Source organism: Symphodus melops, assembly GCF_947650265.1.
Source record: "Symphodus melops genome assembly, chromosome: 16".
Classification (NCBI taxonomy): Eukaryota; Metazoa; Chordata; class Actinopteri; order Labriformes; family Labridae; genus Symphodus; species Symphodus melops.
This window is the reverse complement of record NC_136706.1, coordinates 5,371,041-5,385,282: the sequence shown is the minus strand read 5'-3', so window position 1 is coordinate 5,385,282 and position 14,242 is coordinate 5,371,041. Positions and strand designations below refer to the sequence as shown.

Sequence of the window (14,242 nt, the reverse complement as noted above, 5' to 3'; positions counted from 1 at the left end):
TTGGTAATCTGCACAGGTTGCAGTAATGAAGAGCAGTTTGGTCGGGTGTGTCAATAGCTAATTATTCTCACAATTTGCAGCTCTTCAGCCTTGAAAGTGCTCCATGAGCGGTAAGAACGCAAAAAGAGAACGTGCAGACTGACTGCTGTGATCAAGGCCAAAAAACGAGCACAAGTCACGCACAGCGCTTTGCAGCACCTGAAATTTGAAACAACATAGACGGCGCCACAGAACAAAGACAAACTGGCACTGCTGGACGACTGGAGTGGGGTTTGTTTTTTTTTTCCTTGTTGTTGGGGGGTGGGGGGGTAGACACAGAGAGAGAAAGAGAGAGAGAGAGAGAGAGAGAGAGAGAGAGCAGAATTTCTGGTGACATGCTGGATGCTTTCAGGCGTCACAAGAAGCATGAGAAGCATGAACACCAAGATACACAGAGGACAGTCTCTGGCTCCTGAACGTCTGGCCACATTGAATGCACGAACCAAGTACTGCTAAGGGGGCAGTGTGAGTGTGTAACCAGTCCACACTGATCAAGCTACTGAACTTGAGGAGAAGCCAAGTACATGTGTCGCCATCTAGTGGCGAAGAATGGAAGCGGAGATGAGGTTTGTCTTTTGGATTTGGACTATCGCTCCTCGATGGGAGAGTCAAACAGTCATCCTGATTCATCCTACAAAGTCCTCGTTTGTTTACTCGGTTACTGAGCCAAAGGAATAATAAAATAAGGAGACATGAGTTCAGAACATTTCATTATATACACTGATATCCTGCTACGTTTAGGAACAACTTGACCCTGTGAGCCTGAGACCAGTCAGAGCTTTCATCACGAAGGCTTTTTTAGATCTCTCCGTTTTTCACTCAGAGTTTGTTGCCAGCAGCTCGTGAGTGTTTAGAAGTGAAACAACATCCTTGGTTTACATGTTGGTTTGCCTCTAACTTCACTAATAGCTAGTAAAGGGCTAGTCAAAGACTTTTTTGGTGTACAAATGTGGATGCAATTCCAGTCAGAGAGGAGAATGATTTGGTTTATACTTGAGAGAAAAGGACAAACAAACTGCATCCACAACAACAAGAAATCCCCAAGAGAGAGATGACATCATTTGTACTGGTCACTCTGTCTCTCCTTTCTAAACACGATACTCTTCATTTCGGAAAGAAGAGCGAGTGTGAGCGTGTGAGGGAAAACAAGATCTCTAGAAACAGAGAGGGCCAAGTTGTGACGGAGCCCTGTTCATCTCATCGCTGGCACCACAGTGACTGGCCCGGCAGTGTCAGAGAACCCGGTCTGGCAGCCACATTTCCTGCACTCTCTCTCTCGCTCTATCTCTCTCACACACACACACACGCTCATAGAGCTCTATTTTACCTTCGTGGGTGCTGTTTGTTATCCGTCTGGCTCGGTTCCCCCGGCCTGTCTCCCTGCCCACCACATAAACCCAATAATGCTACACTGCTCAGGCTGCTCCGGCTCTGGCCTGTCGCCCAGTGGAAAAAGAGGAGGAGGACGTGAAGAGGAGGAAAGGGAAGGGGAAAGTGAGGAGAAGAGAAAAGGTCACACATGGACACAGAGCCTGGAGCGCTGAAATCAGAATCTGGGGACTCGGGGGCAGTGAAGGCATCGCACTGTGGGACATGAAATAAACTTGAAAGCCTTACTTTACTTCAGTATAGGCCGGTATCCACAAGAAGCTTAAAAAAAAAAAAAAGGACCTAAGCATACACAACAAACAATACTCTGATTGTACACTCAAAATATACTGTGCATACTGGGGGGGAGGTGACTGAACTATGCATGAAGGTAAAGCTTTTGATTTACCAATTAATTTACATGCCAACCCTCACCGACAGGCATGAGCTCTGGGAAGTGACCGAGAGAAAGAATGAGATCTCAGGTAGAAGCACTGGTGGTTGGCCTCAGACATCAGGGGAAGAGCTTGGAGCCAGATGAGATGGTTTAGGCTTTCGATTGGGACGGGTCATAGGCCTCTACCTTTCGCGGTTTTTCTAGGCAAGTCCAGCAGGGAGGAAACCTTGGGATGGACCAAACTGAATATCCAGTTGTGCCTGGGAAGGCCTCAGATTTTATCCAGGGTCAGCTAGAAGGGACGTCTGGGTCAGCTTGACAAACATGCTGCCACTGTGACTCAACTGGATGGATGGATGGATGGATTGAGGCGAACAAACAGACAATACCTCAAGAGTGGAGGTTTTAAAGTTTGACTGAGGACTTTGGATGAAGGCCAGACAGCTTAAACATCACACTTTCATTCAAACAAAATCAAGAGCACAGTAACGGAAGTCTATAGTGTTGATAGAAGCCTATTGAAATTAAAACATCACCAAAAAAACAAACAAACAAAAAAACAGCCAACATTGTGTGCTCAATACAATTATATAATATAATTCAATATTATTATTATGTTTTTTTTATAGTACTTTGAAGTTAGAATTATGAAAGTTTTATACTCTCCCAAATATAACTTAAGGTTCTGTTAACTTTGCAACAAAACAGCAGCTGAAAAAGGCCTTAAGAGAGCCGACTTTAAGTCAAAAATACATTTCAAAATCTGTACTTTTTTTTAAACTTTTATTTAATTCATCAATTCAAAAGTCCTTCATATTCTATCTTTTTACACCTCAGTGATTTATTTAGTATCATCTGTTATGATGGTTACAGCACGCATCATTATGTTTAAAGACAACAGCTTCATTTTAAAAAAAAACATTTTAAAGGAACTTCTGTTGAAGTTAGCAACTTGAAAATAAACCATCAAATCATTAAAAACTGAGACACAAACTGGAGCTAAAAACACTGATTAAACACAACACAGTTTAAATCAACAGAGCAGTAATCTGAGGATTTTCTCATGGAGCCGAGAGCAGCTAACTAACAAGACATCATCACTGCCACATTTTAAGAAAACACAAGATTGTAAGTTCCACAAATGAGACTGACTTCCATCGTGTGAAGTTTGTGTTTATATATATATTTTTTAAAGAGACTTGCTTCACAGTCTTTCTGCAAATACATAGAGAGACTTCAAGGCCACAGCACAACAGCTTCAAGTGGCAACTATAAAGTCTCATTCTGCTCAAACAGTTCTGTCTGTGAAAGGAGCCGTATCTTTGAACTCGCTCCCTGATCATTTGAGACTTACTGCAAACTTCACCACTTTTTAGAGAACCACCAACTCCTGATTAGATCGGCAACAGACTCATGTTTAATTCATTGTAGCCATGTCACACTAAATGGGTGTCTTATTGTATCTTGCTTCACCCAGTTCACATTTTGTTTCACTGTTTTAATCTTTTATTGACACAAAAGCCCTTCGAGGGCATCCACTATAAACACTATGATATTAGCATTGGATTGCTGTTTTCAGTTTGTCTATGTATGTTGTATCTATCCCGATCAAATAAATCATAAACATAAATAAATAAAAGGTTTCGCCTCATTGCAGAGACTTGAGTGACTGGAGAACAGATACAGACAGAATGTGCTACTTATTTATTTACTTGCATAACAGTGAATGAATTATGGGCTTCAGGGGCCAAGCATGCAGATACACAAACACACACAGGCAGACAAGTATGCCAAACTCGTGATGATTATCCAAAAATGCACATGGGGAGACGTGCTGTACAGACAAACAAACACAGCTTTCTTACAATCTCGCAAAAATCAAAACATGCCCTTCAAGCCTTTTCACCCAAACTCAGTCTTAAACCCTTCTGACATAAACAAATCTCAAACATGAGAACGTGCCATAGGCGAAGAATGAGGTTGTATTAATTAAATACTTGATAATGAAAATCTAGAGAGGCAGTGCTGATGGTCTCTCTGTGGCAGTAAAGTGCAATTGCACCGAAATTGTGAAATAATATTCAAATGAAACAATCCTTTTAAAGATCACAAATGTCATGTGTAAATAAGTCTCAGGGCTCCCCAAAACACGTCTGTGAAGTTTTTTACTCAAAATCCACTCAGATTAAAAAAAAAAAAAAAAAAAAAAACAATTTCAGCCATGCTCAGAACAGAACAGTTCCGTTTTTACGTGGTTGATTTTGGGGCTTTTCATGCCTTTAATTCGGGCCAGGACAGTGGACAGAATAAGAAACTGAAGCGAGATGGCAGACTCAAAGAACAAACAGCTAGCTGTGGGAGTGTCACCCACCTGGGGGTGGGGTTACTGCCCTTTGTGATGTCACAAATGGAAAATCTCCAAACAGCCTGTTTATGCACATTTGTGACGAAGTGGAGCAGGAAAAATACCGAGGCTGGACTTTTGTCATAATTGGTGGGGGTTGTAGTGTTAGAAAACATGGCAAAGTGTATTTTGCATATTATGTGACCTTTAAAGATCAGTTGCATGCATATGAAAAAAACTACAGATTTTCAGAGATATTTTCGATGAAAAGCTGCCACATGTAAAAGAGAGAACGCATCTGGGGTCCATTGAAATGAACCCGTCTGATGTTTGAGTCCTTTTGGGGTCTCAGAAATAAACAAAAGTAATACTTGCATGTCTTGCAAGTGCATGGACAGCAGGTGGTGATGGTGGAGGAGACATTGTCTTCCACGCTTAAATACAATGGCAATTTTTTGGTCCCCTAAACTATGCAAATGTTTTTGAGCAATAAAGACTGTGTGCATGAGATTGCTTGTAATTTTTGGTCATTAAGAAGGACAAAAGAAAATCTTAAACAGGGCTTTCTCAAACTTTTTTTTTTTATATTACCCTGGAACTGAATTTGGTATTGGCTGTTTTATTTTTACTTTTACTAATTCTGGTGCCTTGGCAACCTTAGATTGAAAAGAATAATCGCTTTGTGTGTCGGCTTGTTGCAGATGGTAATGTGTTTGGACAGTAGGGGAAAGTTGTTTCGCACACAGCTGGTACATTTACACATACATTTTTGATGTTAATCAAAAAATATTCTATCTTTTGTATTTTTCTTTTTAATGCCGTGTTTTAGACACATAAAAGTTGATTGAACGGGGAGCGTAGAGGAGAAGAGCACATGTCTTCAAGTCAAGTAAGTTCAAAAAGAGGAGACGAGAGAGGAGTAACGATGAGAAGATGGGTGTGGAGGTGACTGAAAAGTTCTGCGTTAGGAGTCTGGGTGATAATCCCTCCTGTAGACACTAGCTCAGACTCAGACAGCAGTGTGTTCATAAGCAAGAGAAGAAGAGACATCAAGCCCAACTCGAAAATGGTGACAGAAATCAAGCACTGCTTCACTTTGCCAGAGTCCAGTGTTGGCTTCTGGGAAAATCCGACCAAGCTATTAATGAATGTGTGCGCGTGAGAGATTTTAGATAAAAAAAGCATGAGGTTTATTAATTTCCTTAAGAACATTTTGGTAATAAAAATTAAGTAGTGCTGGTACAGCATAGTCCAGAATAATATGTGTAACACAGTGAGTACATGCTCAAGAGATCGCGTTTGAAGAGCTCAAACAAATGTTGTATACTATGTAGCACTTACTATATACAAGTAAAGTTTATGGGGTTTATAACATAAAAATACACAAAGAATTTAAATATCTAATATTTAAAAAAAGAAAAAGGGGCTTGGTATGTAATTACAAACACATTAGGTAATCTGTTTGTTTGGGTGTTATTGTTTGAAAAGCCAAACATGTTCGGGTGTCATTCTGTGGTATTACAGTCTGGATGAGTTCAACACTTGTGACATGAAAACAAAAAAGCGTATGTGTTAAGTTTATGAGACTAAAACCCCTAAGTCGGAGGTGAACCTTATGTAGAAGGAGGCTGGAGGATGGCCTAGCAGTTAGGTCGCACCCCATGTGTGGACGCTGTAGTTGTCAAAGCGGTTGGCCCTGGTTGGGGTTCGACCTGCACTTCCTTTCCTCAACGTCATTCCCTATGTGATGAGTCAAATCCCCTCTAAAGCAGCTGAATAATGACTCAAGGTGTAAAGTAAAAAAAAAAAAAAAACGATTTACAATGATTACCACACATGCATGCACCCATAACTATATTGAAACATGAAAATATTCCTTTATGAGAACGCTGTCTGTCACTGATGACTCTGTGAATACACGACCGAGAGACGGAGAAATAAAAACAAGTGTTGTCTCCGAGCGCCGAGCATAAGAGAGCTTGTGTCTTTGTTGGTCTGTGCGTGTGTGTACAAGGGAGGCGGCTGCAGACAGACAGGCTCTAGGGGATTATGGAACAGGACAGGGCACCATAACTCATCGGGCCGATCACTGGCCACAGACAGACAGGCTGGGTTGAATGCTGATGGCTCACTGATAGGAATCTGCCACCAACAACCGACAAAGAGCATTTATCTTCGGGGGAAACCCGGCCCTATTCTCACCCTCAAACAAACATGCATTCAAAACACACACACACACACTGAGCACATAACCAGCCTGATACACAAGCACTCTGCTCATTTTTGGCTCATCAACGTCAAGAAGTCTGACATGGCTGTCAGTTTAACTCTGACTCCTTAGGAAAAAGGAGGGTTTTTTTGGAGGAAAAAAAAATCAGACAAACTCGATTCTCTCCGTTCATGTCTGGATCTGATTGTTTGTTCTCCGGGATAACGGTCCTGTCATTTCATTTCTGAAACGTTTCTACTCACCTGCTTGAGTTTAATGTAGAAGGTTGTAGCAACATCACAACATCAAAGTGTACTGCATTTCTAAGACAATGCTTCCCGGGGAATCAATCAGGTCATAAAATGACTAATAGGGAAGAAACGGCAAACTGAATTCCATCTAACAGGAGGAAAATGGATTTTTATCGAGTCTTCTTGATTTAATTTCTGAAATAAATAAAAATGTCCTATCCGTAGAGCCCCCCATTAATGGTACGATATTAAAACGTAATATCCTTACATACACAAATATCACAAGTTTGATTGGCACTAAGGCCATAAACTTTAACCTCTTATAGAGTGAGGTCGGCAACAGCGCAGAACCAATGTTCCTCCACCACCACGTCTTTGTGCTTACAGAGTTTACACATAAAAGCATCAGGCAACAGGCGTGTTACGGTGTTGAGGAACGTCGAGGTATGTGCGAGAGGAGCACTAGAGGCTCAAAGTGTCAGCAGGCAGCCGAAGCTCCACACACACACACACACACACACACACACACACACACACACACACACTGCACTGATGTTACACATCTTATTCCCGATAACGCCTCTGTCACTCCATCTGATGGCAGATCAGGGGTGAAACAACCCCACCATTCTGCCTCTGTGTGGTTCAAGCCGCATGCAGGGCGTAACAGCCACATGAGTATTCAAAAGGCTGTCTGTACGCGCCATATGATCAGAGGTCACACGTACAAAGAGCTGAGTTAAGTTTGGAGGAAATCAAACTGTGGTTTAAACTTTACCCAGGCAAACTGTGGAAAACTTGAAACATCCTGTAACCTCTACTTTTAAGACCTTGGAGAAAGTGGCAGCAATGTTAAAATGTTTTCAGAAGCAGTGCCAATGATTGCTGCATCGCTTTTTTGTCGTGTGTTTTGTGTGCGTCTCTCGTACTTGCGACTCCTGATGCCAGGCCGTAAAGCAGGCCTCCCTCGTCTTTGGGCTCAAAGATGTGCGTTGCCGGAGGCGGACATTTCTCCTGCCGGATGAAGTTGTACAGCAGCGTCTTTACCAGTCGACTGGTTAGAGACAAACTGGAGAAAAGGAGAGAGACAAAACAAAGTTAAAAACCTGAGACATGACAGTTCGCCTGTTAATATTTCAAAGTTCAACTTTCTTTTTAACACAGTGCTACTTTCTTATACGTCTTTCAAACTTTGTCAAAGGTCTTTAAAATGTTGATGTAACGTCTATTCAATATGAACACATTGGCATTGGAACACATTTTTAAAAAAGGTTCCATCTTAGCTGAACAAATCTCCAAATATGAAGCTCCAAGGTCATCGAGTCCTGTGGTCTAACTTTGATTTTATTTCTACAGCTGTTCCTCGGCTGCTGAAAAAAAAATGATTTTTTTCTTGTGACCATATAACTTTTTTTTCCCCCATATTAACACGCTTATTTAAAGGATTTGCTTTATCAAAAGTCTAGGCCATTTTCTGCCAATAAGTCTTCTTTGATAGTTTCCTGTTGCATCCATTCTAATAGAAGAAAAAACTAATCCTCGACACAGGACTTTTTTTTATGCAGATGTGTGCACGCGTCTCAACTTCTCATAACTTCATTTATGCTTACAGAACTTAGGTGAAAGCATCAGGGTTCATACAGTTAACGCACATGTCAGACCAAACACAGGCTTTGGTCCTGTAGGCGGACGGCCCGGGTCCAGATCCGACCTGCCCGTCATTCCCCTCTCTCTCTCTCTCTCTCTCTCCAGTTTCTGACACCATCCACTGTCCTATCTCAAAATGAAGTCAGAAAAAGCCCAAAGAATGAACCCTTAAACTGGAGTCCACATTATCTGTCATCACATCTCCCAGTGGGTGAAATACAACACTGTACGTGATGTAAATGATCACGACTATAAAGATTCCTTACTGACTATAAAGAATCCTTGCTTTTTCCAACAGACCCGATGTTAAAACCACAGACTGCCCTCCAATCTGTTTTGCCAACATCAACTACTTGGAAGTCTTTCTTCACCTCACTAGCAATTAATCCAGAGTGCTCTCGTTTGGCTCTTATGCTGTGAGAGCCCTAAAAGAAAATTACTTCTGTCCTCTGTGTGCACCCATCGAAAACTGCAGCGCTACACTTCCAAACGCAAGTGCAGCGAAGCGTTTATCAGACTTTATTTACATTCCAGATAACGGAGAACTCAGGGATCTGGGATCCGATCTTTTGAATAAATAGATCAGCATCACTTGTTTCAACTTCTGCTTTTATTTTGTTGACTTGTCACTAGATTTTCAAACACAGACTTGCCAGTTAGTTTTCCCTCAGACAAGGTCACAGAATACAAAAAGGTCTGTGTGGGATTTTTTTTTTCTCTTCTTTCTTTTGGAGTAGAAATTGAATGACAGAGGAAGACATTGTTTGGAACACGATGAGACTGACTGGCAGCTGAAAGAGGACGGAGGAACAGTAGGCCCGATCAGACGGTGTGACATTGGACTGGAGGACATCCAAAGTGATTTGGGCCTGCATTCAAAAAAAGTCTTTAACAGATTGTAGAGGATCCACTTAACTCATAACTCCGTCTCAAAAGTATAAAATATCCCCGTTATGTGCTTGTTTTATAAAGCTCGATGTTGAGGTGATGATAAGATCTTACATCTTAAATCAGGTAAGATGCAGGGGTGTGTGTGCGTTTTCTTTTTTTAAGATTTAGTTTGAGCATTTTTAGCCTTTATTATAGAGGGAGGACAGTGGATAGGATCGGAAATTCGGGAGAGAGAGAGAGTAGGGATGGACATGCGGGAAAGCAGCCACAGGCCGGACGCGAACCTGGGCCGCCTGCGTGAGGACTATAGCCTCGATACACGAGGACGCGCGCACCGCCACTGCGCCACCAGCGCCCCCCTGTGTGCGTTTTCTTACCATCGTCCCTTCATGACGTGCTGGTAGATTAATCCATCTCGGAGGATTTCTTTGTGGAAGAGCTGATAGGAGAAGAATACCAGGAGTGTGGTCACAGCTTCAAACAGGATGCTATAGGTGATGTCTCTGCAGAAGAGAAGAGAAATGCACCCAGAGTTACATTAAACTCTCTTATGTCACATCCTGTCAGGTAAAGAGACTTTTTTTAAGGAGCATGTTCAATTTCAACACAGTTTCGTGATTTAGTCCTGTACACGTGTAGCTCCAGTTTTCTGACACTGAACACAGCTTGAAATTGGTCTTGGTCTCAAGAACACTTTTTGAAGGTCTCATCTCAGAATCGAAAGCATTTTTAAAAATCGGTAATGTCCTGGACTCCAGATTTTAAAAGACCAACACTGACTGAATATTTATCCACACCATCACTGTGATAAAAAGAAAACGGCTGTTTCTGAAATAATAAAAACATTCAATGCATTAATAGTTTGATTTTAATCCACCGGTTATAGCTGCAAAACATTGTGATCTACTCCTGCAGCTACGTGGCTGATGTCTCCTTGGGCAAGACACTTAACCAAGAGTAGCTCACGATGCTTTGTCAGCGACGTATGAATGTCTATTCCACACTAATAGGAAGAGTTAGTTCTGTAATTTGCCACTTTATACAGCATCCTCTGCCATCAGTATGTGAATGCGTAGGTGTGACCTGCGGTGTAAAAATCTTTTGAATAGTCAGAAGACTGAAGAAAAAAAACATGTGACAAGTGTTCATAATAGTCTGCTAAAGTAAAACATCCCCTCAGAGTTTGTTTTGAAAAATATAAAGAAATGATCTCTCCTCAAAAACAAAAAGATGTTTTACAAAGAAAGTGTCCTTCAACATATTCCATAACATGTTGTCTTGCTCCTTTTCATCTTCCAGAAAATGTCCAGGAAATACGACTACTGTCAAAAGTTTCCAAAACACACGTTAAGGCGTTGAATGCTGGATCACAAGGACAGAATTTAAACCTAGTGTGCACCAACATAACTCCCAGAGAAACTCCCCCCCCCCCCCCCCGTCAGTTTATGAACGCTTTTAGTGTCCAACTTTGCACAAACAGTAAAAGTTAACAATCAGCTAAATATATTTTGGAGTGGAGGGCAGATCTTAGCCGTTACCTGCTTCCTGTCACATAAACACACCACTGAACCAGCCTGACCTGAAACAGGGGTCAAGGTTGTTTTCCACTTTCACACACTCTTCCAGTCCCGACTCACGCCGGCCAAACATCACCCTCCCTGACTAAGACATTAACACCAGCTAATTCCACATCAGGCTCTTCAACCCAGATGTTTAATATTGTTTCATCAGTCAATAACAGACATATCATTTTAATGATTTAAAGCCAGAAAAAGAGAAGCAGACTGTGAGAACATGTTACAAAATCTATAATCTGCCATTAGTCGAAACGCCACAAAAACTACATTCGTGACAATCTGAGAATCAACTAAACCAACATGTTTTAAGAGCGCTTCATAAACTTTTTTTCCCCAGTCATACGTTCGCAACCCTCTGAAAACCACTCCGCGACCCACTTTTGGGTCCCGAGCCACCAATTGAAAACCACTGCTCTAAATTATATAATCATCACACATCATCTGACCATTTTGTTGAAAAAAAAAAAAAAAAGGATTGATGATAAATGAAGGTGTCTATAAATATCAACTACAAACCTCAAAAACATCATTTTGAACCCTTTCATTCTCTTAATTCTCTCTTCCTCGTCGACTCAAGACTATAAAATCGTATCCGGAGGAGCTGTTAAAGTACAAAGCTCTGTTAGAGATTATGTGGGGGAGCTATACCAAAAGAATGGTAATATTCTGAACCAAACCAAGAGCACGTACGAAGGAAGTGGGCTGACGGCCACAAAGTGGTGAAGGGAAGAAAAACAGGTAGAGTCTCAAAAGCTGGGAACAATGAATAATGTTGGAATGCTGAAAAGCATTTACATAAGAGCCGGGGTTTGATGTCCGGAGACAACAGAAGAGAAGGAGAGATGAAGAGAAAGAAAGCATGATTGGTCTGGTAGACAGGGAGAGGAGGAGGAAGAGGAGGAAGACGCCAAGAATAACACAATACAGACAAGGGAAAAGAGAAGAGAAATGGAAGATGCTGTGTTAAGGAAAAACCAACTGTCATGTTCCTGTGAACTTGTTTTGACACTGCAGGGGAGATTTTGTCTGCAGAGACGTACACACTGTATCTTTGTCTGCATGTGACAGACTGAGTGGCAGGCTGCAGATAATCCTACCATTGATAAGTAAGGGGGACCAAAAAAATAAATATCCTGAAACATTCACTTTTTAAAGTGTTAGCGTGCACACCGCCCACAAGGAGTAAAGGCTGATACCAGTTTTCAATCATTATGTTCCCGCGTCTCCCACTCACTGGCGTCGCTCCTGAACCAACTTTCATTTCAGGCCTTCTCTTCTTTCAGCACTTTCTCTCTCTCTCTCTCTTTCTCTTTAATTAGTTTAGTTTCATCCTGTTTTTTTTATTAGTATTATTTGTTTCCTCTTTGTTCAGCATTTTTCCAGCCCAGTGCTCCAGCATGTCAGTTCGGTTGAGGACTCAGGAAGTGAAACATATGGACATCAAAACCTGAACTTGTTCCATAATGGATTTCAGCTTGTCTTTGTTTGCTTGGTCCTTGATTCATCCTAACAGAGGGTAACGCACTCAAAACTTTTTCCCAAACTGTTTTCCATTAAGTGCTTGATGACTAACATCCAGGACACTTAAGACAAAAAAAAAAAAAAAAAAAAAGCACATGAATGAAAACAAAGAACGGGGTGGGCTGCACAAAAGTCCCCAGTAATTGATTGATTCCTTTAAATATTAGGGTAATAAATAAAAGTCAAACACATGATCTTTAATAATGAGTGTTGGGACTTTAACAAATCCCTGTGTGGATTCAGTTAGGGCAGAGTGAAGAGGCGAGCTGTGTGAAATGTCACTGTACGGCGCGCAGTCTTGCATGTCTGACCTTTTTAGTGTATGCAAGACACAATGGGGTGTTTAACTCAACTGTCTTCACTCACACACACACACACGCACAGATACTTACAGCAGGGGCACTTCAACGATCAGGTGAACGAGGTTGGACAGCAGCTCCTCGAGGAGGTCCTGTTTGCCCGATTCTAAACAAGGAGCAGAGAGAGTTATAATATGAGACACAGACCACAGCTCCCTGTTGGTCAGAGTCAGTCTCTCTCTTTGCTCTCTTTACCAATCCCTCTCTCTCTCTATCCTTCCTCTCATCCTCATTTCATGCTTGCCGTCGGTGAAAGGAGGGTTTAGTGTGTAAGATTGAGATTACAGGCTTTTTACAGCCATTTAAACCCACATAACATGCAGCACTGTTCCTTAATCACAAAGAATAATTGAACCCCAGCAGGAGAAACCTGGCCTTATATTGACTGTCATCATTTCCTTGCAACATTAGACTACATTTGCAAACGATCAAACGGAGAAGAGTTTACATCAGTAGAGTGGTGACAGCGTTTGTTTCAGGTCTCGACAACATCGGCTGAAAATTGTTCTCCGAACTCCATCCTCAGTCACACACAGACTAAATCTCTCTATTTATATAATCTATGACCTATATCATTAAAGCCCTTTTTAGGAACCCTAGATAGATCTTTCCCTAAATCCAGGATTATCTTCTATTTACCCATTTTGACAAGCTGTTTTTGCCTCCTTCTTAAAGAATCTAAATAAAGGTATCTTTATAACCTGCAGAAAGCCGAGAATGAGAGTGCATTTGTCTTGAGGAAAATGTCAAAGTGCATTAGTATGAGTGACTTCTGGACTCCAAACGTTAAAGGCTGCTCCAACAGAAGGATCAAAACTGAAGGAGTTCATCATTTCTTTTTTTCTTGAAATCGTCCATCGCTTCAGTAACCCTAACACTTGTTTATTTAAATGTGTCAAGGTCTCCTGCAGAGTGGTGAGATCATCTGGCAACCTCTAGGGGTTAAGTATGAAGCCAGTGTGGCAGCGCAAAAACACTGCAGTTCCTCAAGAGTTAAAGCAGAAATAAACCAAACTACGGCCTGGATCAAAAAATGGTTTGGGACGCCGGTGGCCAAGTGGATAGGGCGAGCGCCCAATGTGCCCAAGGTTTGATCACATCAAGGCTGAGAGTAGTGCATATATTTGCCTATTTAGGAGCGTGTCTGAGTTGATTGACAGAGGAATGCTTTGTAACTGTTTGCTAAGAGGCTTAAGATACGCCTCAGTTCCACCTCTTTGCCTGTTTTATGATGGCCGAAAGTTATCGCCATCTCTTCAAAACGCCCCTTCAGAAACCAATGGCTGACATCGCTGAGAGTCTTCGGTTTATTTAGGGAAAAAAGCTCAGATGGGGCTAGTGTTTGAGGTCACATAATGATGTGCAGTAGATTCAGACTTTATTAACAGAGTCTCTCAGAGACATCTGATCCAGGTCAGTAGTCTGGGGTTTTTGGGCTCAATTAAAAAGCCAATTTCATATTTCTCTTTAGGTAGGAACAGAAGTGTTACACAACTGACCCTTGTGACTGTATTGTAATAACTCACATGTAATGAGTCTACTCCGAGATGAGAACTTTAGAGGGTGGTGTTCAGCAGATTTCTCAGTACATGATGTAGATTATGTGAAAAGTATTCACAAATGATCTTAAGTGCCTAAA

The 14,242-nt window shown here is 41.5% G+C and overlaps 1 protein-coding gene across 2 annotated transcripts in view; it reads right to left on the bottom strand.

Annotated features, from left to right (window-relative positions):
• dym (dymeclin) overlaps window positions 1-14,242 on the bottom strand; it is a 55,021-nt gene that overhangs the window by 35,138 nt on the left and 5,641 nt on the right. For both annotated transcript variants that reach the window (XM_079365092.1, XM_079365091.1), the window contains exons 6-8: window positions 12,637-12,709; window positions 9,524-9,649; window positions 7,538-7,677 (exon numbers count right to left, since the gene is read on the bottom strand). In XM_079365092.1, the coding sequence (XP_079221218.1) occupies window positions 7,538-7,677; window positions 9,524-9,649; window positions 12,637-12,709 (339 nt within the window). The remainder of the gene's footprint in view (window positions 1-7,537; window positions 7,678-9,523; window positions 9,650-12,636; window positions 12,710-14,242) is intronic.